We start from the raw sequence: 25,531 nt of genomic DNA, 5'->3' as shown, positions 1-25,531 counted from the left end.
TTTCTGTAGTGATTCCCTACCCCTTGGCTCTCCTGAATTACTGCCAAGTGTCTGCTGCCCTAGGACACCCAGCTGCCCTTCTGTGGTTCCTGGGTAGCTCTGGACAACCTCTGCCCCTTTTGCATACACCAGTCATCTCTGATTACACAGCAGTTTCTGAATGAGGACAGAACAAATAGGTCTGGAGAGGAGCAGAGCAGCACTGTTTAAAAAATTGAGACTCTTTGGGCAAGACAAATACCAGGCAGAGGATCTACTGAAAGGAATAGCTAAGTTTTGACAGGCTTGGGACTTGTGAAGCACAACCAGCTGGGCAAGCTGGAAGGTGAGTATAAAATCCTCTGGCATAAGTGTCTTAGGAGTGTGGAGCTTTTTCCTGTGGAGTTACTGGGTGAGCTGTGCAACTAAGTGCTTCCCTCTTTCTGTTCTTCCCTTCGTCTATGTTACTGCCTTCATCTTTAAGTCAAACATCTAATCTGGCCTGCTGCTCTGTGTTCTTTTTAATAACACTCTCTACCTCATGATTCCCTGTCTTTCTGCCTCAGTTTCCCTATTGGTGAAGGTGATTTTCCCACAAACTACATCAAAGTAGGGGACAGCTGAGATTTCTGAACCTTTGCACCTTGTCTTCTTCTTCCACCTAATGTGATGCTCTGCCCTGTGTTGGAAGGACGTAGCATGGTGGCTCTCTGTCAAGCACACACAGTACTTGTTAGGGACCTAGTGAGGAAGGGAGGAGGAAGTTACAGGTGAGATGGAACTACTTTCCCACCTCTCCTTCAGAATACAAACTATTTGCTGTCATTGCTGTCTGATGTTGTGCAGTGTCCTCTTGGAGAAGAACAATCTGCAACAGGGTGTACAGCACCTTCTGCAAAAATAGTCTGAATCTGTTCAGGGAAAATACTAATGGCAGCAGCTCAAGCCTTTGAAGTGGAAAAAGTTAAACGATTTGTAGAATGGTTGGTGAGGCAGCCTGGACTTTGCTCCTGCAGAAGGAGGTAAAATGTCTACATGACATTGGATATGTCAACATTCGTGTTTAGGGAGGCAGCTGAGTTGGGACAGATAAAACACACTTTAATTCTGTTACCATCCTGTGGGCACTCAGGCCCTGAAAAGGGAAGCAGAAGGATGGAATTCCCTCCCATTCCTGACTTGCAAATAGAAATACAAACTGTACGTGAGGACCTTGGGCTGAGTGTGGGAGCACTGGGTAACTTGTGTTGCTGCCCATCTTAGCTTGGTGGTGCTTCTTAGTCTGAAGTCCCAACCTTTGTCCTAAAGGTGTAAGAACATGGGGCAGTCATGACTGGTGTTTTTCCAGATCTGCTTTGTTAGACAGGACATGAGGGGTTCCTTTCCTTTCAGCAGGCTCTCAAAGCTTACATCCCTAGTAACTGCTATATGGTGTGGCTAAGGTGTATCCCTGGTCTAGCTCTCTATCCCAGCTTTCTCATCAGACCTCACTGTTTCTGCTCCCTCTACCTGTGTTATCTCCCTCTCTTCACCTACTTAGACTGTGAGGGAAAGAAGTGTCTCTCTGTATTTTTGCTGTACATCCTATGGTTGTCCTGCCCTAGGTTCTCTGCAACATTACAAACAACAGCACATTGGAGTTTTAAACACCTAAGCATATTTATGGTGTTAGATTTTTAACTACTGAAAAACTGCAATGGTAGTTTACAGGTGCAAGGTACTTTAGAGTACAGATATGCCCTTGTCTGATTACTTGCTTTACCCAGATAGCACCTGTGTGTAATTCTGTTGTTGTTGTAGTTCGGAGTCAAGACCACAATGTCTCAGTGTAGCACACCAGTTAAATATTTATTCCCTTTACTCTTAGATTTGCTTGAATCCTTTCTTATCTTTAATAAATTAAGGATTTAGTGCTACTATGAATTCAGATAAATGATTAACAGAACTTGACAAAGTCAGACCTCTTCTACTTAATCTGCAAGTCTTGCAAAAGCCTATTTCCCCAAGGCAAGCAGCACTTTAACCAAGTAAGTGAGGCCAGTCAGCACTAACTTTGATGTGATGAGCATTTTGAATGGAAAAGGGAAGATGTTTTTTTTATGCCTAGGGTGGTGAATATGTAGATGCAGCAGATTCAGCACATGTGTACACAACTGTGCCTTTTAGAATGGTTTACTGGCTCTTTGGAAAAGAAGAGCTAGGTAATCTCTCTCATGCACCATGACTGATACTACTGTTTGCTGCATTGAATTCACAGCTGCTTTTGTTCAGAGAGCACTGTGATCTGCTTCTTGCTGTATTCAGTAGATAAGGCAGTAGTGCTCAATAGTGTGCAGTTCCTCTTGCACATACTTCTTATGCACTCTGTTTCTGGCTCAGTTCCTTGATATGTTATGAGCTTTATGAAATTCAACATTAGGCATGATTTTAAAACAACCAGGATCCTCAGGGCAATGAAAACAGCACCCTAAAGGAAGCAGTGGAGAAACAGATCTGAAAATTTTGAGTCTGATGGTTCTGCTAGACGAAGCCATGTCTGACTTGATCAAGTGGTGGCAACTGTTGGCCCATGTGGAAAGCTGGACTAGGGGGAACCCTCAGCATCCCCTTGAAACAGATGTTTTTGTGATGCTATGGCTCAGGCTGCAGGAAGATGGGAAGAAGAAACCTCCACCAGAGATTGTGACTCATAATTCTCATTAAATTCTTATCCACTCTGTGCTGAGGCACATGCAGAACACATCTAAGTGTGACCAGAACCTATAGGAAAGAAGCAATATTAAAATCAGCTCCAAAGAGATTGATGCTTTTTGTCAGGATTCCTCAAAGCCTGACTTTCTGCTAGGTCCTTTCCTTCATGCCTAAGACAGTATCCTGGTCTCTCCTGCTCAGTGACACTGTAGTGACAGATCAGAGGCTCAAGGCAGTAGGGCTCAGGAGCAAGAGTAAAGATCCCAAACCTGTGCTAAAATTTGCATGGTATCTGAAAAGTGATCCAGGTTGCTTTTGCCTTGCTACCCCACTCTACCAAGGCAAGGCCTATAGCATTATTTGTTTAATGTCACTTGGAAAAAGGGTTTTGTACTTGGGTGCTTGCTGAAGCTTTATGCTGAGCTAATGCTCTTGTTGTCGTTCTGTAAAGACCACATCCTTTAATCAGAAGCAGAGACTGACAGTTTACAAGGCAAGTGCTGCTCTGTGGAGTTACAGCAGAAAGCAGTGCTGGCACCTACTGACCAGTGCAGTGAGAGAAAAAAATACCATGCCTAACATGAGTCTCTCTTCAGACTTCTTACTGATACCTGTCTTTAAAAAGCCACACTCCTGGCCCCCGTAGTGGCAGAAATCTACTTCAGAAACAGTATGAGCTAGATCTGCTGGATTAGTAAAATGATGGAATTGAAAAATACTCCAATCTGGGCAGGGGATACAACAGGCTGAGTGTCAAAAGGACCTTGAAGGAGTCCAGGAGACTGCTGAAAGCCATAGCTTCCAGCTATATGTTGTATTTGGCAGATGTGGTTTCTCATGTCTTGTGTCTGTCTCTTTCTGTGCTATAGGGATGTGTTTGGGCACAGGGGGCAGAGAAGTGGTTTTCCATTTCATGAACTATGGAAGCAGCAGTGCTGTTTCCCGAAATCACTGACATGAAGGCATCCATAACCTCTATCTGGAAAGTAACCAAATCTGTCAAGAGTAAACTGAACCTTTACCTCTGCTCCTGTCAGTGCTTCTCCTGCAGCACTGTGCAAGCAAGTTCATGACTCAGAAAAGCACAGAGACTTTGTTTTCTCACAGTCCCAGGCACATGATGATAGGGCTGTCACTGCAGCACGTTTAGGGGTAGTGAGCATCCAGGTTTGAAATGTACTTGGAGACAGAGAGTTGTGTGTACTTGTGGAAACACTAGGGCAAAAGTCTTCAATGTAGGCAGATTTTCCTCAAAAAAGGAAGTTCAATCACAAATGAAGCATGAACTCAAGTCCACTTTTGACCCACAGAGTGACTGAAGGTCACATTTTTATTCAGCAAGCCTGATCCTTGGGTGTTAGCTATGGCAAAACTTGCTCTTCTGACAGATCTCTAAGGCTCTCTCATAATGCCACCCGTTCTGGATTCTTCTCAGCCCTGTAGAGCAATGCAGCTGCATGAGATTATTGTCTTCTGTCAATGGCATTGAGTGCATCAGCATGTCTGGAGGGAGGCAAGTGTCAGAAAGGAGACAACTGAACCTTTTGACGGGTTATTACTGGGTTGATTGGGTAGCTAAAGGTATGGTTTAGCTTAGCTGAGCCTAAAATTGATCTATCAAGAGGTGTTGTTAAAAAATAGCAATGCTGAACAGAACTGCAGATGGTAGTCAAAGCGAAGACAGTTGATATGGTGACTTGACTGCACTTACATAATTCATATTTATAAACATGTTCATAAATCATAGCTATAAGCAGGCCTTTCCAGCACTCACAGCAACAAGGAGTCTGGGCAGAGCAAGGCTATTTATAAAGACAAAAGTGCTTGAGAGACTGAGGAGAAACCTTGACAATAAAGTGAAGGAAATCTAATCTTGCTTTCAGACATTCTCCTAGCTGCATCTCATGGAAATGCAGAGGCAGCCTAATGGAAAATATGTAACCCCAGTGGGCTGCCATGACCCCTTAAACCCAGCAGGGAAACAGCTGAAGAAGTGCACTGCCTCTGCTCCCAGTTGACTCAGCTAGACTGGAACCATCCTCTGTGTGATGGCTTTTCCAGAAGGTGGAAGAGAGACGGATTGGGTGCTGCCTCTCACCCTTCATCTGTACCCTACTGTGCCAGGGATGGTCAGGGGCTGCCGTCAACATAATGAGCATCGTGTCCTATGCCTGTTCCCCGTTCCGTGGTTTCCAAGGGGATTGCCCCCTACTCCTCCTCTCCTTGCCCCAGGAGGGCGAGTAACAGTGCGGGGCACCCCTTGCCATCCCGGCGCACTGGGGTTCCACCATGCGGGGTTCCACCATGCCGGGTGCCACCACGCCGCCACCCCACGCCTCGGGACGGGGCAAGCGGCTGCCCCAGCGCGGCCCGCGCACCTGAGGGCGTCCCGGGGGTCACCTCCCCGGGGGTCACCTCCCGGGGGTTTCGCGGTCCAGGCCGGTCCGTGCCTCGCTGCCCGAAGGAGGACTCCACCGACACCGCCGCTGCCTTCGCCCGCATCCCAGCGGGATGCGCGTGAGAGCTCCGGGCGCTTCCCGCCTCTGCTTTATGTAACCGGCAGCCCTCACCCCTCGCAGACACCGCCGAGGCAGCGCCGGAGCCACAGATTCACCGCAAGCAGCGCCGCGGTACCGGGAGGTAAGTGGCGCGGGCTGGGCTGGGCTGGGCTGGGCCGGGCCAAGCCAAACCAAGGAGTGTCCGAGCCGAGCCGAGCGGAGCCGAGCTCCCCGCAGCCAGCCCAGCCCAGCCCGGCTCAGCCCGGGCGCGGGGCTGCCGGTTTGGGGAGCAAAGCCAGGGAGGGGGAGCGGCTCCGGCTCAGTAGCGGAACCGTCCCGTGGGGCGAGGGTGGAGTCGGGGGGAGTTGAGTTGCTTGTGAGGTGCTGCCGCTAAGCTGGAGCCTGTAGCCTCTGCTAAGCTTTTCTCATCCCCCTGCCATCTTTCCACACACAGCAGCAGCTCAGCTTGCCAGTGCTAATGAATAACTTTGCAAAAACCCGTGTAAAAAGGATTAGTGGTGTAATAAACTGTAGAACCTATTGAGAGACGCTGTGGGATTTACAAGACAGTAAAGCGTTCAGAGGTCTAACCAGGTTTTTGCCCCTGGTGTCACTGGCATCCTGATTATTTTTTTTTAATCTTCTGATCTGTTGTGCAACCTTTCAAGCGCTATAAGCCTTCTCTTGCTGATGTAACCAGCATATTCTTTCTTGTTTCCCTTAAGCGAGGCTTTCCAAGAGGTGATCAGCCTTAGAGTACAGGGGGAACAATCCTTCCTTCTCCCCATCAATTTTATTTTATTTATACAGGGAAAAACTTCTACAGCTTCTTGAGCTTTAAGTGATAGGAAGAGGCAGACAGGAAAGGGCAATTCCTGTTTCTTTAAGTTTGGTTCTTTTAGTTCCAGCTTCTTAAAAGTGTGACTGACCCTTTCCCTGAGAACTTTACTACTTCTGCAGTGGTGGGTATTATTTGTCCTATCGGTTATCACTCCCAGTCCTGGGAGGAAAGAACTACAGATGGTGGGAAAAGGATGATTGGTGGGATACATCCACCTTCGGTGGGATACATCCACCTTCCCACAAAGCTTAAGTAACCAGCAGTGTATGTTAGTGAACAGTTCTCTCTCCTTTCTCTGTTTGTTAGCCTGCTGGCTGCCTTGGCTTTCTGCAACATCACAGTAAATTTTTAGCTTTCCAACATTGCTGCCAGCAGCTAGAAGGGAAGTAAATGATTAGACTAATTTGTGTTAGTCTAACTTGTGGTGTTTGATTTCTGGAGGGGGCATGTAGTAATGTCTTCATTACTGTAGTTCATTAAAAGGGAACAGGAAGGTTTACAGTTTTGGGGTGAACGTGGCTAAAAGGCAGAGTATAAGTTATACACAGAGCTTGCACAGGCTGCAGAACTTGGGGACTGCAGGGTTTCCAAGTTCTTCACATGTGATATCACAGCAAGAACTTTAAACATTTCTTTTTTTTTAACAAGTGAAGGGATCGAAACTTGGTGTCTTGTAGCTACAGCAGCAGAAAGGGAAGCAGCCCCTTGCCAAAAGAGCTGTGCTGCTGTGAGTAGTAAATGAATTGACATTAATGGTGATACTCACACTGATATATTTCTTGGTATGTAGGCTCTGTCACTTGTACAGGGAGAACAGTTCCTTCCCTTTGTAGTTTATATGTCCTCTCTTTCAGGTGCTCTCATCCTGAGTTACAGAAGCAGCTTATCTGCTTGAACCAGAATGCTTTATAACCTTGCCTGCAATTAAAATAAGAAACCATATTAAATTTTCCCTAATGTATCAGTTTGTACCATGTTTTTCCATGCTGTGGGATGTCCCAGATCTCTCTCTGTGGGAGAGGGAACTCTGACTGGTCTTCAGAATAAATGGTGCCTGCAGACAAATACAAATTTCTCTTCCTCCTTGTAGCTGTCAAGTATCTTCATACTGGTGAGTCTGAAACATGACCAGCAACACATGTAACTGCTATTTTAATCACAGTGTTATCTCTGAAACAAACGTACCAGCAAACAAAGTGTACAAGTGACTGGCTTTCAATTTTGATCAGCACAACCATTTTTTTTTCCTGTGGTTCTTCATTTAAGTTCATCTGATGGTTTATTTAGTGGAGGTGTGGGGGGAGGCAGGAATGTTAGAGCTGAAGGAGGAGTGTCTTTAGCTTAAGTGATAACAGCCTGCATTTTTAATCCCCACTGTGTTGAGTGAGATGGTGACCATCAGAGATGGGCTTGGTTTATACTTCATTAAATGTTCTATGAGCCAACATCACTTCAAGAACACACATTTCATTCTTCAAGGCTATATGTATTGTTGTAAATCTGTGGGTTTCCATTCCTTTGGGGACTACTGGATGTCTGGGAGTGAGGATGTCCATCCTTTTGGAAACTTGGCACATGTAAGGATTGGTGTGGTGTTTGTGACCTGGATTTTCCAAGACACTTTCTGCAGAATTTTTTGCTCACATCTCCTTTCCTGCATGTTTTTATGTTGTCTCAACAGATGGGAACTTCTCCAAACAGTGACATCAAAAACCTCCATGCAGTGGAGCTTGATTTACGTAACAAGGACATGATGGCAGGCACATTTGATAACAGCATTATTTCTGTTGGAGAAGAGGAAGGACCGGGCAATTTCCAACGTTCTCTTCCAACTCAAGAGTCCTTCCGATCACCTCGGGGCTCTGTTGTGAGTTTCCATAACATCCAGTACTCCATTAAGCAGTCCAGTGGATTCCTATGTAAAAAGAAAATTGTGGAAAAGAAGATCCTTCATAATGTTTAGTAAGTTCTTGCTTAAGTAAACACTGGTAGGAATTATCTGCTGCTGTGAATTGGTGACCTCAATGTCATGTTTCGGATTCAGCTGAGCTGGTAAGGATGAGTGCCCTCCTGCCAGTCTGAAGTTCAGTGTGAGCACTTTATGATTTGCTTTTAGGCAAACTAGCTGGGACACAGCTGGTGCAGTTTCAGTTACTGATCTGAGCACATTGGGACCAAACTTGTGTGAACTCTTCTGCCAGAAGATCTGAGGATTCCCTTAGCAGTAGATCAGGCTGCAATGGGAGGAAATGAGCAGCAAAGAGCAGTTGTTTCTTCTTTTCAAGACTCAGCTTAGCAGGGTAGATACTTGATTTCTGTCTTTTGTAGACGGCTATTTTTACATGTCCAGCCCTGGTTCTGTTCTGACTTGCAATCTGGGACAAGAAGGGAAAAATGCTTATTGATTTCACATATAAGAAGTCTTTTTTTTTTTTATCTCTAAGTTTTCCTTTCTATGGCATTTTTTTCTAACCATATCTCTACTATGAGCTTCATTTGGAAATAACTCTTTTCTTCTTCCAGTGGCATTATGAAGCCAGGCTTGAATGCTATCCTGGGGCCAACAGGAAGTGGGAAGTCTTCGTGAGTACTTTCTTCTTCTGCTCCTTCACCTAGACAGTCAACCAGGCAAAGAAGATTTGGTATTCTGGGGGCTGGGGAGCATGTAAGGGATCTGCAAGCTCAGATCTTTGTATGCTTGTGAGAAATCCCATGATATCAGAGCTCTTGGCCTGCAGTGGCCTCACCTACTCCAACTGGTTGCCCACATTCCTGCAGACACCTTTAGTGGTGGCCTGAGTTCAGATACCAGGATGAATGGTAACTGGAGCCCAGGTGTAGGCTCTGTCCTAGACCTGCCATGAGGTGGGGAGGAGGGACAAGCTTCTTTGAGGGTGGGAGAGATGTTGTCCCCAGTGAAGTCACTGCAGCAAGACTTCCTTTAAGATGCTAGGACAAATCCCTCTCTTACAACTGATGGGAATATGGTGTAAGGTTGATCTGTAGGGTGCTCTGGATCCTCACTCCCATTTGGCTGTGGCCTGGTGGTGGGGGTGTGCTTGAGTTCCCTGAATGAAAGCAGAGAGAAATACTATGTAGACTATCTCCAGTCCATGCTGCTGCTGTTTTCTCTTTTATGTAACCATAGTAAGAGAGTTCTTTGTCAGTCTACCTTTGAGAATGGCAGAGACCAGCAAAAAAGACCAGGGTTCACACAGGTGGTGATCCTTGATCTTCCTCTCTAAGGAGACTTCTGACTAATCAGGATGTTTTTAAGCACAGCTGTTATTCAGGACAGTGTTTACTTAGCTAGCAGACAGTCTGGCCTCTGCATTGGCACTGAGGAGAATCCAGTGTTATGATAAAATTACTTTATAGAATTAAGCTCAACTCCAGTCTTGCTTATACCTATTTGGATTAATTTCTTTGAGATCAAAGCATTTACATCTTTGGTCCCCTGGCTGGAGAGCAGGAGTTTTTGTCTCTGTATTTTTCAGGTTAGCTGTTAATATGGAGACTGAATTAATGTCTATAGGGGATTGACTGCTGTAAATGTGAGAGCCTGTAAGCTATAATACTGCTGTGGCACACCTTGCACTGGAAAAGCCTGTATCTGCACCAAGCTTTCTGTACAAAGAGCTGAAGTCCTCCAAGTAGAGGAAGTCCCTTTCTGTGTCCTTTGGTTTGCAGCATGCCATCAGCAGGCTATAACTGACTGGTAGTTCTTATCCAACTGAAGGCAAAAGCAGCTGTTATTCCAAAACCTAACCCCTGGTGTTTTTCTGAAGTCTTTTAGATGTCCTGGCTGCCAGAAAGGACCCAGCAGGACTGTCTGGAGAAGTGTTGATAGATGGCATCCCCCAGCCTCCAAATTTCAAGTGCATCTCAGGATATGTTGTACAGGTGAGTAAATGCCTTCAGGGGAGGCTTGGGAGCACTCATAAGGGAATAGCATGGTAAGATGAGCAGAGCACCAACTGCTACATTAGGTAATATTCAATGATTCATATAGAGTCTAACTTGATTACTTAGATGTTACAGTAGTTTGTATTTTTCTGGGGTATGGAAGTCAGAGGATCTAAGTTATTTGCAATCAAGTCAAGCAGGAGGTGTTTGTCTTCCTAAAGCCATATGGATGCTTGAGACACTGGGTTACTGTGGCTTCTCCTTTGGGCTTGGTGCTGAAGTTCCAACAAGGGTTTGAGAAACATAAAAAGTGAGGGAAAAAAACCCCACAACACCCAAAATCTCTTGCTATAAAACTATGAAGCAATTTTAGCTTTAAATACTTTAGAGCTGTCAGACAATTCTAGGAAGTAAATAGATCTCTGATGTTCTTCCTTTGATTCTGGCTGGCTGAGACAGAGCTTCATTTCACTTGGAGACAGGAAAAACTGGATGAATCTGTGGAAATGGGTGGAGGCTTAGACCAATAATAGACCCTCAAAGCCCTGGGGTGGCTGAGAAGGGTATTCTTGGCAGACATATTGAGCAGCCAAATCTGGAAATCATCCAGGCTTCTGACTGCAGGCAGGTTTGGAATCGGCAGCTTTTCTGAACACTGCAGGGAGGATGCATGTCACAAGACTGATGCTGAGTCTTCATCCTGCAGGTCAGAGATCCCCAAATCCTCAGTGTTTCATGAACAGATAAGAAATTTCTTGCAAATCATCCCAGTTTGAGACATCTGTCTCTCAAATGTCCAAGGCAACCAAACTTAACCTCAAAATGTGAGGCATTAAATGGTCTCCCAACCTGTGCAGTACTTTCTAGATCAATAAAGATGTCCCAAAGACTACAAACAACACCTAAAGCCTAAATGTACACAAATACATACATACAGATATACATATAGGGTCTGTTTTGTGCAGATGAGCACACAGACCTCTGTCATGTGTTATCCCTATAGAACTGCTGCTGGTCTCTCCACTCATGCCTTGCAAGTGAGGGGGTCATGCTGCAATTTTTTATGTTTGGTATTAAGGTAGCTTAAATTCACTGTTTAGTTTCCAGGATGGTGACCCAACAGTTGTATTGGTGGATCTAGGAGTGGGAAATGGGAAGCTTGGGTGAGAGGCTGAGGGTGTGTGGGGAGGGAGGTGATGGTAGGAAATTCCCTCAACAGCTCTGGCAGCAAAGCCAGTTTATCCTGGCACTACACCCTGAGTAATCTATCACAAACTTCTAGCACAGCAACATGTTCAGTCTTCCTGTGTTAACTCCAATGCCAAATGTTGTTGACTGGCACACCCTTCATGTTGGCCATCAACTGCATCTGATGTAGAAGGAGTCCCAAAGCAGGCAGGAATCTGCACAGGAACTGTACCTTCCAAAAAGGCACTGGATTGGAAGGGGGTCTGATTAACAGGAATGTTTCTCAGCAGTTGCACAATGTTGCAACCCCTCTCCCATCATATGGTGAGATGCAGAATTGGCTTCAATATCAAAACACTGGTGATGGAGAGGCATGGATGGAGTCTGGATGGACCTGATGTCAACTTTGTTTAGCTCATGGTTGTTACAGCTTGGTGTAGGCTGCCCAGACCTTTCTAATCTAGATAAATTTGGTTCTTACTCAAAATGCACATGAATGCTGAAGCTGTTCTAAAAGGGACAGCCTTTAGAATAAGGTCTTATGTCCAGAGGTTAAAGATAGTTGAGACATGAGAAAAATCAGGATCATCTTGGAGCAACAGTTCTGTTTTTCTGAGGAGCTGCTGCCAGCAAGGAGACTTTGGGAGCTCCTTCCTGGCAGCTGAACTCAGCAGATGCTCTGGACCATAGCAAGATATGGCTTGTAACAGGGAGCAGAGCTGACTTGGGTGACTCCCTGAGAGTCTTTACCCTGAATGCTGAGCATAAGCAGTGGCCATTGGCTTCAGCTGGACTGGCAGAATGTTAACTTTACAAAATCAGCTACCTGCTTTGCCTGGTAAGGAAAATGCACGTGCAGTACAAAATGGTACTGACTGCACTTGGAGTCCTCAGCCTGAAAGTAGTCTGAGGTGGTGCTCGGGGTAAGATGGGAGCCTACAGAGCTCTACTTTCCCCTTGGCTGCTACTGAGTGACCTTGAATATCATGTCATGTAAGGGATTGACCCTTAGTCCAGTTTCCACTGTCTATAACAGCTTCTGCAGCAATTGCCACTACAGGAACTCGGGTTAGGTAGCAGAGAAGGAGACTTTCCAATTTTCCATTTGTACTGCTTTCAGGATGATGTTGTCATGGGCACAATGACGGTGAGGGAGAACCTGCATTTCTCTGCTGCCCTGCGACTGCCCAGCTCCATCAGTGCTGAAGAGAAGGAAGAAAGAGTCACCCAGATAATCAGTGAGCTGGGATTAAGCAAAGTGGCTGATGCTAAGGTGAGCAGTGAGAATAGCTTTATCAGGAATCATATTACCCCTGGAAACTGGACTACTGGACTCCAGGCAGTATGGCATACATAATACAGCTATACTAAGAAGCAGGAATCTGACTAAACTATACTGCATGCAAGAATCAGTCTTCAGCTCATAAGGTAGCTTGGATAGGAGTGCAAGTATTTATGGAAATGGGAAGATTTTGGACCATGTTCAGCATGTTGTATAAGTTCACAGGTGAAAAAGTCACCTACTTGTTGCACCTTGGAAAGCTGATCAGTCACTTCCTGTCCTGACAAGACAGGAAAATTGTTTTTACAGTGGTGAAAGCTGTGAAGGATGGAAAGCTGACTATAATGGAAAAGTTTTGTGCAAAGCTTGGTCATCCCAGCAGCATTTTTTTGCTTTTACTTTACTTGCTCCACTCTTACTTGAGCAGCAGGAGAGGTACCAACAAAAGGCATCCCTGAACACCAATGCCACCTCTGACTGCTATGGCATCATTCTGGATCTTTCTTGTCAGTGTCATCCTTGTCCCCTGAAGTCATAAGGTGCCTGGTACCTCTGAAAATCAGTCTCTGCTTACTGCTGCACAGGCCCTCACATAGAGTCAGAGCCATCATCTACTGCTGGTTCTGCAGTTCACTAATGGGACTCTGAAAATGAAAAGAGCTGCTGGATGTGGAGTGCTGTGGTTCTGAGCTCCAAACCACGCACTGACTGGGTCTTGTTGCAAATACCTGACTTCTTCTGCTTGTAGGTAGGAACCGAATTGATCCGGGGAGTGTCTGGAGGGGAACGGAAGAGAACCAACATTGGGATGGAGCTCATCACAGAGCCACCAGTCCTTTTTCTGGATGAGCCAACAACTGGCCTTGATGCCAGCACAGCCAATGCAGTCCTCATCCTCTTAAAGAAGTAAGAGTCAGTTCTTTAGAGCTCTGTTGCAGTTTTTTTGTTAGGTCATTAGTAAAAAAAAAAGGAATGCTGTTATGGCTGAGCAGCTACAGTGCTCTTTTAAAAAAAAAAAAAAAAAGCAAAAAATAAAAAAGTAAAAAGAGTCAGAGTGGTAATAAATGATTTGTTTGAGCCCAAAAAGTATATGTAGCTTGGATGGCTTCACTTTGCCACAGAGAGGGGTGGGCAGGGAGATCAGGCCTTGTAATCATAATTTCTTGGCCTTCCATCTGTGTCCATTAGAAAGGTTCTTCCTCCACTCTGGCAATAGCCTGAAACTCACATCAGACTTCACCTTCAGATTTTCCTTCAGTGCTTATCTTTATCTCCTGTGTTTTGGAGATGAACAGTCTTTATGGTACAAAGAGAACCAAAAAAGGCTACTTTAATGTGAACAGGTTCCTAACCTGCTTCCTGGGTTTGTAGCATATTTAGTTTTGCCCAGGGGGATGTTTTGCTCTGCTGTTTGTCAATAGAGGTCTTTGGTTGTCAAAAATACCTCTTGGGCTTCATTGTTAAAGCACTTGAATGAGGATCTGACAAACATGAAGGGAAATTAGTTTTGACTTTGATAGAGAGTAAATCCTTAGCAGAAAAGCTAAGAGAAATCTCACTTGGACAGACATCCACAGTCTGCAATGTAAAGCCTGGTATTCTAGTAGGACTGTTCTAGTCAAGTTGAAACCTGGTACAGAAATGTAAGGAGGGTTTCTACACAGCTGTGGCCTCAACTTTTGCTAGCTACAAAAAACATCATGCCTTGTCTGCCTGGACTGCAACTATGGTCTCTTGTTATGGTGAGTACTGTCTTAAAGATCTTGCAGACAGCATCTGGCATAGTGACAGAGAAGGGAGAACTACAGCTTTTCTGGACTGAAACCTTGAGAAGTTGACAATTATTTGTCTTTGATTTGGATGCTTATTTTTTGCTTGGGTTAACATGACCTTTCTGAAATGCAAAGTGTGTTGTATTTGAGAGATGTTTCGGTTCTGTTTCAGGCTCTCCAGAAGAGGGCGAACCATCGTATTTTCTATCCATCAGCCCCGCTATTCCATATTCAAGCTGTTTGACAGTCTGACATTGCTAGCTTTGGGAAAGGTGCTCTACCATGGTCCTGCGAAGCAGGCCCTGGAGTACTTTAGTTCCATTGGTAAGTTTTCTGTACCAAGAGTAAAGGCAACTGGCTAACAAGTTTAATCTGTGAGTAGATTCTTCCCTAGCACTGGACAACAGCCCTGTGCTATTTTATCACTAGAATACTAGAGGCTGTACCAGTACAGTCTGATCAGTGTTATGCTGAAGCAGTAAAAACCCCAAAATTATAAACCCCAAATTTCTCAGGCAACACGGAGAATGTCTCTCTTCTGCCTTTGTTTTGCCTTGCATCAGGACAAAAACTCAGTATCACTTGGATATTTAGAAGCATGATGCACAGCAGACAAGATGATGTTGTTCTGCCAGGCCTAGGCAGCAGACCTGGGTGGGTTTTGAACCAGAGACTGCAGGTTGGCAGCAATCTGTAGGGAATAATCCAAGCATCTGCTCTGGTCTGAATGAAGGTGGGCAACTAAGAAGACAAAATCATGGGGTGATTAAGCATTGGATTAATAATAATTGCACTATGGGGTGGGTAATGTGCACATGAATAATTGCACTGTGGGGTGGCTGCCCCCGTTCCATGTAAGCAGGGTGAGAGTTTCTGACTCTAATGGACAGAGAATGTAGAGTGAAATTCCTGTCTAATCTAGAGACAGCCATGGACACATTGGATTGCAAGTTTTCCCTGGATTTAAGGGAGATGCTTTAACCAATCTTACTGCTTCTGCTCCTCTTAGTACCTCACCTTTCTTCCTTTCTCACAGGAATTCTATAGAATAAGCATCCTTCATCTTTGTGTTTCATTACCCCTCATCTGATAGCTAGGACCACATTATAAGCAGCTCCTCTTGGACAGCCTTTCCTCTTCCTTGTGACCAAAGAAACACAAACAAGAATTGAGCTTACAGACCAAGCATCTGAGGCTGCAAAGCAGACATCCAGCAACCTCTACTGAGGAATATATGTGTTTCAGAGTGGAATGTGGTTGAGCAGCACTGAGAAGGAGGCAAGAAGGATGCATGCTGAACTGTGTAGAAGCAAGTGACAGATTTTACCTGAAGTCAGTGGAAAATAAGCAACTTTAAAGCTCTGTATTAGATACTTTAGATTCAGCATCTCCAAAATCCTGTTCATTCTACTGATCTAAACTAATGCTCATAGAAAACAGTGAAGTCACTTTGTAACAGAGTTGCGGAAGAGGGATACAGTATTAGACCTGACCTTCCAAGCTGTGCTCTGGGTGATACAAATATGTTTCATGTGTGGCTTGTTTTTTTGTTTTTTGTTTTTTTCCTAAAGGATATGAATGTGAACCCTTCAACAATCCAGCTGACTTTTTCCTTGATGTCATAAATGGTGATTCAACTGCTGTGGCAGCAAGCAAAGAAGATCACAGACCGATTAGCACAGGAAAGGGTAAATCGTGAAGGAGAAATCCAGTCTTTCTTAGTGTAGAAGGAAATCTGTACATGTTGATAGCAAGCTTTTATTCTCTGGGTTTCTTCCAGTCTAAGGGCAGTTTATTATCTTTTTTTTCCCCTACTAATAGGTACTCTTTGCTCTGGGCTTCTTTAAAGAGTTCAGAAAACTTTTAAAAGTAAATAAAGGACAGCAGTGATAAATACCAGTAATTTGCAGAATTTATGTGGGAAAGACTGAAAAATTGGAACTGCTTAGTCTCAAGAGACAGCTGACAGAAATCAGAAGTTTTCAGTCACACAAGTGGCTGCTGCAGAGAAGTCAGGGTAGATAGGCTAAGGAGGAATGGATTTCCAGAGCAGCAAGAAAGACTAAAACTAAATTAGAGAGAAAACTCAGTAGCAATATAATGAGTTAAATGTTGAGGAATACATGTGGGGGGGGGGGATGCTGCATCATATCCATGTCTGAAAGATTATAAGGGAGCAGTTTTTGTAATGGTGCTTTTTGGGGATGGGCAAATGTATGAGTAGACATTGAGTTCCCAAAAATTCAGTGAAACAAGGGTTTTCTGGTGCCTCATTATGAGAATGTGGCCGCTTCTCTGCCACAAAGAACAGACAGCTTGGTTAGATTCAACTGAAACTGTAGGGAAACCCTTTTACTTAATCTAGCCTCCTGAGCTCAGAGATAAGGCTTGAACAATTCAAATTCTCTGGGCATCTCTGCGTTTTTTCTTTTAATTAAGCCTCTAAAGTGATTGAGCATGTTGATGAGGCACATTGGAAGAGGGGAATTTGAAGCCTTATCTTGTCTTTCTTACCTAGAAGTGAGCAGTGAAAATGGAGTGTCAGAAGATAACACAGACAGCAGTGTGGTAGATGTGCTGCACCAGAAATACCTCAACTCCAGCCTGTATCAGAGCACAAAGGAAGCACTGGCAAAAGTGGAGCTTGGACAGGGAAGCAGAGAGAGAGCATCCAAGCAGGGACATGAGATTACCTATGCAAATGGATTCTTCACCCAGCTGTACTGGCTCTCCAAGCGTTCCTTGAAAAACCTCATTGGGAACCCACAGGCCTCCATTGCACAAGTAACTACTGCTCAAAGTCTCAAGTTACATCTCTTCTCAGTCCTGCAGTCTGGAGTTTGCAGGGCAGGCTTTTGATTTCAAAGGCATTTAGGGAAACAGGAAAGTCATGTGCCACTGCCACTTAAGTGGAGCAAGATGCACAGCTTTGTTGCCTTTGAAAAAAAATCCCCATTTTACTTAAGCAACAAGGAGTGTGGAGTGGTGTGAAATAGCCCATTCTGTGCTTCATGGGGAGCTTCTAGGGTGACATAAACTTTGTGCCCCACTTGGATTTTTAAGCTGGGTTATTCTTTGAGTGTGCTTCTACTAACCTTTCCCAGCCAAAAATATGAGAGTGAAGAGGATAAACTCAGAAAATATGCCATGAGGCTTTTTAACTGTGCATGTCATAAGTTGACATTGACTCACAACAGCAAAATTTTAGAAGGGTGTGAGCCTTAAACCCTGCATATGCCTCAATAATGGTAAGTTTGTTCTGGTCATCTAAAAGAATTCATTTTCCCTTTCTTCTTTCCACTTCTAGATTGCAGTGACCGTAATTCTAGCCTTGGTTGTGGGTGCTATCTTTTTTGGTGTAAAATCTGATCAAAGTGGCATTCAGAATAGGTAAGTTGGAAAGCCATGGCTTTGCTCATTTTTCCATCTGTAGCAGACACGTTTCAGCCACAGGGAGGGCTTTGGGATCCACTTGGAGCACAGAGGAAGGTTGGGTTCACAAGCCTCAATGCACTGCAGCATGGTATTGCTGGAGGTCCTAAAGGGAACAGCAGTTCTGTCAGACTTGCATGTATGTACAAAGGAGATGTGAAAGGGAGGACAAAGGAATAAACCTGATTTTACAGTTAACATCTACAGCAGCACAATTATATATATCCCTTCTGTGCACAGAGACAAAAAAGCACTGACTTGATGTTATAATGGTGTCACTGGCTGCTTGTGTTGATCTGTGCTGTTTCCTCACTTTTCCCCTCACTTTTGGCTCTGTTTTGCCTTCTAGGGTTGGATCCTTGTTTTTTGTCACGACAAACCAATGTTTCTCCAGTGTCTCTGCAATTGAACTTTTTATTAGAGACAAGAAACTATTTGTGTAAGTAGTGATGCACTTAGACAGCCTGTTACCCTGCAGTGACTCAGGGAAACTATGTTCCAAGCTAAACCAAAGACTTGCTTGCTTCTTTGCAACATCAGATTGCAAGAGTTATGCTAAATTGGTCTGTAGAGTTGAAATGCTAGGAGGTGTGAGGGAGGAAGGGGAGAAGTAAAATGCTTTTACTTGCTTGCCCTCTCACAGTTTATTGAGAAGTGATTTTCCTACCCACTTTCGGTAACAGCTGGTTTTGAAGTCTGCATGTGAATCATGCAGACTGTGAACCCTGCCTGTCCTCTTGCTGACAGGGTTGAAACACTGTCTTGCAATGGTGCTGAAGTAATAAGACTGCAGAGATGAAGGGAGAGTCCTTGGAAAGCTTTGCAAGGGATGCTCAGGTGAACAGGGCTGCTGGCTGGCTTACAAGAACTCCCTAGTAATCAAGTGCATCTCATTTCCTCTCTATATATGTATATGTGCTTGTATATGTGTATATGTATGTAAATGTGTGTATATGTTATATACACACAAGTACATATGTTGAAAATGTAGTTTGGAATAGCTTTCAGCTCACGAGATGAAAGGGTAAGGACAGATACTATGCAGTCAAGAAGAAATTTGAGATTGCCCCTAACAGCTGCTTAGGAGTGAATCTCTTCCACACTGACATTTTTTGCCAGCCTGCTACGTTTACCACTTCAGCTTACCAGCTGTGTCAAAGGGGATTTTTGCAGCTCACCAACTTAAGCATCTTTTCATGAGCTTCATTAAACAGCAAAACAATTATTATGACATTTATTTGTCCTGTGAACTGGAGGTGAGTTGATATCCTAAAGGTGTTTTCCCATTGTTGAGTACCATTCCTTGTCCCCTGGATACAACTGTATGAGTTATCTCTGGATGAAATTTTCCTCCAGTTAATAACAGTCTAATACTGTCCTATGCTCTTGTGTTAAGGATGTGAAAAGATCTCTGAAAAGAGAATTAGGAGCCTTTTCCCAGGATGCTACTTAGCAGTGACATAGCTTTTCATTGGCTTTCCTCAGGGGTATCCCAGTGTGACTGCAGGCCCTGTGCAACCCTAACTTTACAGAGTTGGAAGTGATAGCATAGATAATGTAAGCAACATGTGTACAGAGGAGTCAGTTGTAGAATGAACAGAAATCAAATCAGGTAAACCAGAGGAATACTGAGCCTGCTTCCCAGATAAACTCTAAACCTGTATAACTCCCTTCCTTCCTGTCCTTGCAGCCATCAGTACACCAGTGGATATTACCGGGTGTCTGCATACTTCCTGGCCTTGATGATAGGAGACCTCTTGCCAATGAGAACTGCTCCAGCCATCATATTCTCATGCATCAGTTACTGGATGATTGGTAAAGAATTGGTGCTTTGCTTGAACCTGTCATCTTCCAACACATTTGATTTCTGATTTAGCTAGAGTTTAATTCCTATATCTATAAAATGAAACCAGTTGAAATGAAACAGATTTAAGTGCTTGGCACCATAACACCGGAGGACTCTGGGGCAAGACACCAGCAATCTAAGACAGGGACCTACTTGACCACATCTTTTGGGAATGCTCTTTGGGTCTTTGGAGCAGCATAGTTCCTGTCAGCTCCAGATTTAGTCTTTCTTCCCATGTTTCCTGACTTGTCTAGGAGTACCTCTCTGGGATTCATGGCATGGTTGTCTATTGGACTCTTTCCTTTCTGTTTTTTGTCAGGATATCAAGCTGTTGCAGCCCGGTTCTTCATCTACATGCTAAGCCTGGTGTTGGTGTCCTACACTGCCACGGCCATGTCTCTGGCTATCAGTGCTGGCATGGATGTGGTGGCTGTGGCCAATCTGCTCATCACTATTTGTTTTGTCCTAATGCTTGTAAGTATCTAATGGTGTCTCTGCTCCTCAGGTGGAGGTGAGAGAGCAGCTGAAACAAGCTGGGAGGGCTGGCTTGAGCTTGACCTAAGCAGGCTGAGAATACACAGTCCAATAGGTCAGCCCCATGCCTGTGGTCTTACTGTCTCTACAGTCGAAGATGTACTTCTGCCAACTTGTAAACCAGGTGCAGTTCTGCAGGTGTCATTCAACCAGTGATTTACAGTGTGCCCCCCAGAAGTGTGGGGTTTTTCCAATTGTCCTTAAAAAACCTGATTTTAAAAAATTCTTGCACTTCCAGTATTAGAAATCCAAGAGATCAACTAGATCATTTAAAAGGAAAAAAAATATCTTGAAATAAATTCTAGATCAATTGAATTTATAACATTATTTTTTGTTGCTCATTGGGATTAGCAGGAGTATACCCTGTCTTTATTTTAGTTCAGTATTGCACTTGGATTCCAGGAATTACTTCAATACTTTTCTTTAGGGACTTCTAAGAAAGACATCAAGTGTGAGAGAAAGGAATTTTGACTACATATAGATGAGAGATGTGACTTCTATTTCAAAGAGAGAATGCTAATAGTGAAAAAGTTTGACTCTGTAAGGTGTTTCCAGGTATCTGTCTGCATGCATAATCTGAGCCCCCAGCACATCCCTTATTCTTCAGCTTGCAACTTAACCTCCTTTTGCAATAATCTAAGTGATAATATAGCACTTCAAATATTTGCTGTGAGTGAGAAGTCAGCATGCCCAGCAAAGAGCAGCTGCTGTACATCGTGTTAAGCCATGTGATGAAGCACAGTCTGAGGAGCCACATTTAGCTATAAAGTCCAATTGTGCTAAGAAGTAAAAAAGGAAACTGTCCCAGGCAGAGGAGAGCACAAGTAAAACATGTAGGTCAGAGGAGAAAGCTGAAACAGCCCTTAAGGCTGGCCCATAGTTTCCCTCTTTTTTATTTTACTTCCTAATCTCCCGGTCATCCTTGTTTAGCCTCTGTCTAACATTACTGCAGGACACAGTCCTCCAGGGTAAGATGTTAGCATCCATGCTTCTTATCTCATATGTGTATGTAGAAACCTCTCTAGCCTCTTTGAAAGAGGTTCAGCTGGAGCACTTGGGTGTGCTGCAAGGTTTGAACCTCATGCCTGTAGGCAGAGATGTAACCCCAGTAGGTCCATCTTTCCCAGTGCACCTCTGCTGAGTAGCTACACACTACACGTGTTCAGGAATGTCACTGTTTGCAATGAACAGAGTTGTGACTCATTAGTCTCTTCTGTTCTATTTCAGATCTTTTCAGGCCTCTTAGTAAACCTCCCTTCAGTGATGGTATGGCTGAACTGGCTCAAGTACTTCAGCATCCCCAGATATGGCCTCACTGTGAGTAGAAAGTGCCACTGATCTCCTGTTGAGTAATGTAGGCACATGGCTGCTTGCTGAATAGGTTTTGAGTACAAATGAAGTTCTCCTAAAAGTCAGATCTGGTTTCTTTCCTTGCATGAGCATGGTAAAAGAAGAACAAACCATCCAACCACAATAAAGGAAGCAAAAGTTAATGTCTCTGAGAAGTGGAAGTCTCAGAGACTGAACAAATCCTTTGTGCCACAAAATCAGTGTTATTGGTCAGCAGCAGAGTGAGCTGTCCAGTGAGGCACTAATTCCTGGGTTTTAGATTTAAGTCAAATTTTGTATGGCATCTCCAGGGGCTGCTGTTTGGGTGGCCAGTCTGAGTTTAATGACTGTCCAAATAGTTAAAGGGCTTATAATAATGCTTGAGTCTCTCAGTCTTCAGTGGGGTTTCCCTGCCATTTCTGAATTGCAGGGCCCCATGATACCAGAAAGCTAAGGGTGTGACTGCTTGAAACACAGGAACTAGATATAGCAGGTGGCCACAGGTGGGAGCTGTGCTTGTAACTCCTGTCTTTATCCTGGCTAAGTGTATTTGGGAGGAATAATTCCCTCCCTTGGAGCTAAACTGACTGAAATGAATGATGGAACTGGTGCAGGGTGGTGTGGGCAGGACAGTGGTGACTTGTAGTCGAAGAGGAAGGTAAGATCAGGGAGGGAGGAGCTGTGAGAAACCTCCCCTGTTTAGGTATCTCTGATGTGTTTTATCAGTGTTGCTGAATGTGGAAGTGTCCCCTGAGACTGCACTTAGCCCAGGATGCCAGTGCAAGGGAACCCATTCCCTCTTGCCTTGCAACATCTGCTTCAGTGTGGTGGTGCAGGGGTGTCTGCAGGCAGCCACGTGGTTTTCAGTAGATTGACCCAGATGAAAAAGAATGAGCAGGAACTTGTATCTGGCAAGGCAGAAACCCATGCCTAAATCACTGAAATGTAACTTTGAGGCCAAAGACCCAGACACCAAGCCATCCTGTGTGTAGAACTTGGAGCTATTTCAAAGAAAGGCAGTGATTAAGAGCTTCAACATAAAAAGGAATAGAAGCATACAATTCCAAGAATGGTTATACATGCTTTCTAATAACCAAAGTTCCTTTGAGCTGTTTCAGTTTTAGCACCCCAAGTCACTAGCTGTAAAAAATCTGATGTCTGCCTCTTTCCATAGGCTCTTCAAGTGAATGAGTTTAGAGAGCTCTACTTCTGTGGTGAGAAGACTCCAAATGTTACAGCATCTGTGGGAGATGCAGGCAGCTGTCCCCCTGAAGTTTCAGGGGAAATGTAAGTATCTAACTCATGGTGGTTCTTCACTCATGGTGATGGCTTGCTGAAATAGAAGTCTGTTTCAAAGTTTTATATTTTTTACAGAATAACCACTCAAAGGCTGTTCTCGATAATACATCCCCAAATAATGTATTTTAGAATTATACAGTAAAACTTCACCATCACCCAGAAGTGCAGTAGGGATGACACTTTACTCCTAAAAACAGACAGATGAGCTAAATTAAATTTTGTTTTGCATAACCTAGCCCTGGCTTATCAGTTTTCTTAACCAAACGCAGGGTCACTTATCAGTGTCTGGACAGCTGCAAATTTGTTGAGAAGCAATAGACTTGTGATCAGAAACATGCCTGCCCCTCAGAGAAGTAAATATTAACCTCCCTGCAGATACAGCCAAGGTATCTGATTCCCAGTGTGTCATCATTTGAAAAGGAGGAACTAAGGAAGGAGGAATGAGTTGTATATATATATGTATTTGGAGGAATACAAATGTATTTGTATTCTTTGTTACTTTATCCTTTATGTTAATACCTTTCCCTTGTGTTAGTAAATCTGTATCCAATTGTTTTCAGTTTCCAACTTAAAGTCTCTGGTCTTTATTTCCCTTTTATGTTCCCTTTGTGGGCTGGGAAATAGAGAGGAACTCTGTCCTTAGGTTTGTGGTCCACCCAAACTGCTGAGCTGTGACAGAATAATTGGCACCCAACGTGGGGCTTGAATTTAAATTTTTGGTTTAACTGAAAATATTGGAAAGTTGGAAACTGAAAAAAGAAAAATGGATTTCAAAATGGCATGGGTGGAAGACTTGTTATATACTGCCTTTTTAAATTTACTCATCTATGTGTATTGTTTTGTAGTGCCCCATCTCCCAGCCATGTTACTTTTCTGTGCTGTTAGAACAGTGATTTCTGTGGGAATGAGTTCAGTTGGGAATTTGATTGGGGCGTTTGGAGGCTCTTTGATGAATGTGTTTACTATACAAAATGATTCTGCTCCTTCCTGTGGTGAAGTTGACTTGCCAGAGTTTGGAGGCCTCGGTGATGGTTGGTGTTACTTGTTTTGGTTATCACTGTGCCTCTGTGTTCCAGGGGTGGTGCAATGTTCCATATTTATGTGGGGAAACTGCCCCCACTGCCACCACTCCCACTGCCAGCAACACCTCCCTCCTGGCTCCGAACCGGCCCTTGTCACCCCTGTCACAGCCCACAGAAAGCATCTGAAGGAGTCTGCCCTTAGGAATTCTGCCCTTAGGTTTGTGGTCTGCCCAAACTGCTAAGCTGTGACACAGTGCTATGGCCCCATTTGAAATACTCCTGACTATCAATACCTAAAGTTGCAGCAGTGCAAGTATTTCATGGTCCATGCTGGAGGGCTGGCAAACTGAGGTTATTGCAGGGAACAGTGCTAGAGTACTGTTTCCACAGCTTTTGAATCCCAAGCCCCTGCTGTGGGTTGCCGGGTGAAACCAATGCTTTTGTACTTATCACAGTTTAATATGGTTCTGAGGTTTACTTACAAATTGCTGGGCATGTACAAACAACAATTAGGATACTACTGAAAAATTATGAGAACCAGAGATGTCTATTTGTTTCTTAAGATTTTTTGTGATAGTTTATGAAATTATTCTATTTCTGTCACCTCTTTTGTGGAGCTGAGGGTAGAAGAGTCTTTGTGGAACAGCAATAAAAGTAACTACTTGAAGACTTGCACTGTATAATAATACCAACTTCTTCCCCTTGTTTTTCTGCAGGTGTTCTGGTGAAGCATACCTGTGCAGCCAAGGAATTGCACCTACCAACTGGGAAATGTGGGAAAACATAGTGGCTCTGTTCTGCATGACTGTTATCTTCCTTATTATTGCCTATGCAAAACTCCGGTTCATGAGAAAGTTCACCTAAGACTCTCGTGTTGCCTGCTCTGCAGCTTCTCTGGTCTGCAGAGCTTGTTAGGGCTTACTGGAGACTGCCAAAGGATTTCAAGTGACCTTACTGGACTTCAGATGGGAACCCTATACCCTTGTTTCTAGAACATGATCTCCACATGATTGTATGCTTTTAAGAAAAAATGCATTAGTGTACATTGAATAAGTGTAATTTTTTTGTAAGATAATATCATACTCATAATTCCTGAGGTACACATCAAAATGTATACTGTAAAGCATTATTTTGCTGTGGCCAACTTATACAGGAAATGCTCAAAGGGAAATGTTTTCCACTGAACAGGTGGACTTGTCCACCTCAGATGGCATGAGGTGGTTTATGCATTGATAACATTGCCCCTGGTTAGTGTGTGTCATACCTGAGAAGAGCCAGAGACCATTCACAGTGTGTTAGGGGTGCATTTGAGTTTTAAGGCAGTACAGGGCTCAGTTCAGCTCTCCTTGCCAAGCAAGAACAATTATATTTCTAGTAGTTTCTTAGTGGAAGCTACTTGCAGGAACTACTTTTGCTTGATCAAAAACTAAACAGCAGTGGTGTGAGACATCTCATCTAAGAGTGAGAAATATATACTGTTCTGTTGAAAAAAAACAACCCCAAACTGAGCAAACGGCCTTCCCCAAGAAGAAACCTGACAGCAAAAAATACTACTTAAGAGGGAGAAAATTACTTAAAAAAAAAAAAAAAAGTTTGTTAGCAATGGCAGATCTTTTTAACAGACTTAATGCTTAGCTGCACCATCTCTATATAGTGCTACTTAAACTATGGACTGAAAAAACCTATGTAGATAGTGCTGTGGCAACTACAGCAATGCTTATCACAGTCACCAAAAAAGACTGAAGTGTGCTAGCAGCTGTCTCCTTACCACATCATTAGTGAAAGCAGAGCTGCTTTTAAGCTGCACTAAGACTCTCAGGTGCAAGTGGAACAGCTAAGCCAAAGGAAAGCATCCTCAAATACAAGGCTTCAAATACAAGTTTCTGTGAGGGCCAGGCTAGCAGCAGCCTTT

The 25,531-nt window shown here is 43.9% G+C and overlaps 1 protein-coding gene across 2 annotated transcripts; it reads left to right on the top strand.

Moving 5' to 3' along the window:
- Window positions 1-121: 121 nt before the first annotated feature.
- LOC139798344 (broad substrate specificity ATP-binding cassette transporter ABCG2-like) lies at window positions 122-24,672 on the top strand. Of its 2 annotated transcripts, none has more exons than XM_071748836.1 (16): window positions 122-325; window positions 7,691-7,971; window positions 8,533-8,592; window positions 9,798-9,912; window positions 12,224-12,376; window positions 13,134-13,291; window positions 14,330-14,481; window positions 15,729-15,845; window positions 16,676-16,941; window positions 17,465-17,547; window positions 17,939-18,028; window positions 19,280-19,404; window positions 19,755-19,909; window positions 21,197-21,286; window positions 22,473-22,585; window positions 24,336-24,672. In XM_071748836.1, exons 2-16 carry the CDS (start codon window positions 7,691-7,693, stop codon window positions 24,481-24,483), a joined length of 2,106 nt encoding a protein of 701 aa, XP_071604937.1. In that variant the 5' UTR covers window positions 122-325; the 3' UTR covers window positions 24,484-24,672. The 2 variants fall into 2 exon arrangements, with proteins under 2 accessions (XP_071604937.1, XP_071604938.1); XM_071748837.1 differs by lacking the exon at window positions 122-325 and adding an exon at window positions 4,719-5,310.
- The last annotated feature ends 859 nt before the right edge of the window (window positions 24,673-25,531 follow it).

This window comes from Heliangelus exortis, chromosome 7, assembly GCF_036169615.1.
Source record: "Heliangelus exortis chromosome 7, bHelExo1.hap1, whole genome shotgun sequence".
In the NCBI taxonomy this organism is placed as follows: Eukaryota; Metazoa; Chordata; class Aves; order Apodiformes; family Trochilidae; genus Heliangelus; species Heliangelus exortis.
This window is presented reverse-complemented; position numbering and strand designations above follow the sequence as displayed.

Bases quoted from the DNA above. Each gene is read 5' to 3' on its own strand.
- LOC139798344 (XM_071748836.1), top strand. From the start codon at position 7,691: ATGGGAACTTCTCCAAACAGTGACATCAAAAACCTCCATGCAGTGGAG. The intron at 7,972-8,532 runs GTAAGTTCTTGC...TTCTTCTTCCAG, and splicing joins AAGATCCTTCATAATGTTTA to TGGCATTATGAAGCCAGGCT. The intron at 9,913-12,223 runs GTGAGTAAATGC...TACTGCTTTCAG, and splicing joins TCTCAGGATATGTTGTACAG to GATGATGTTGTCATGGGCAC.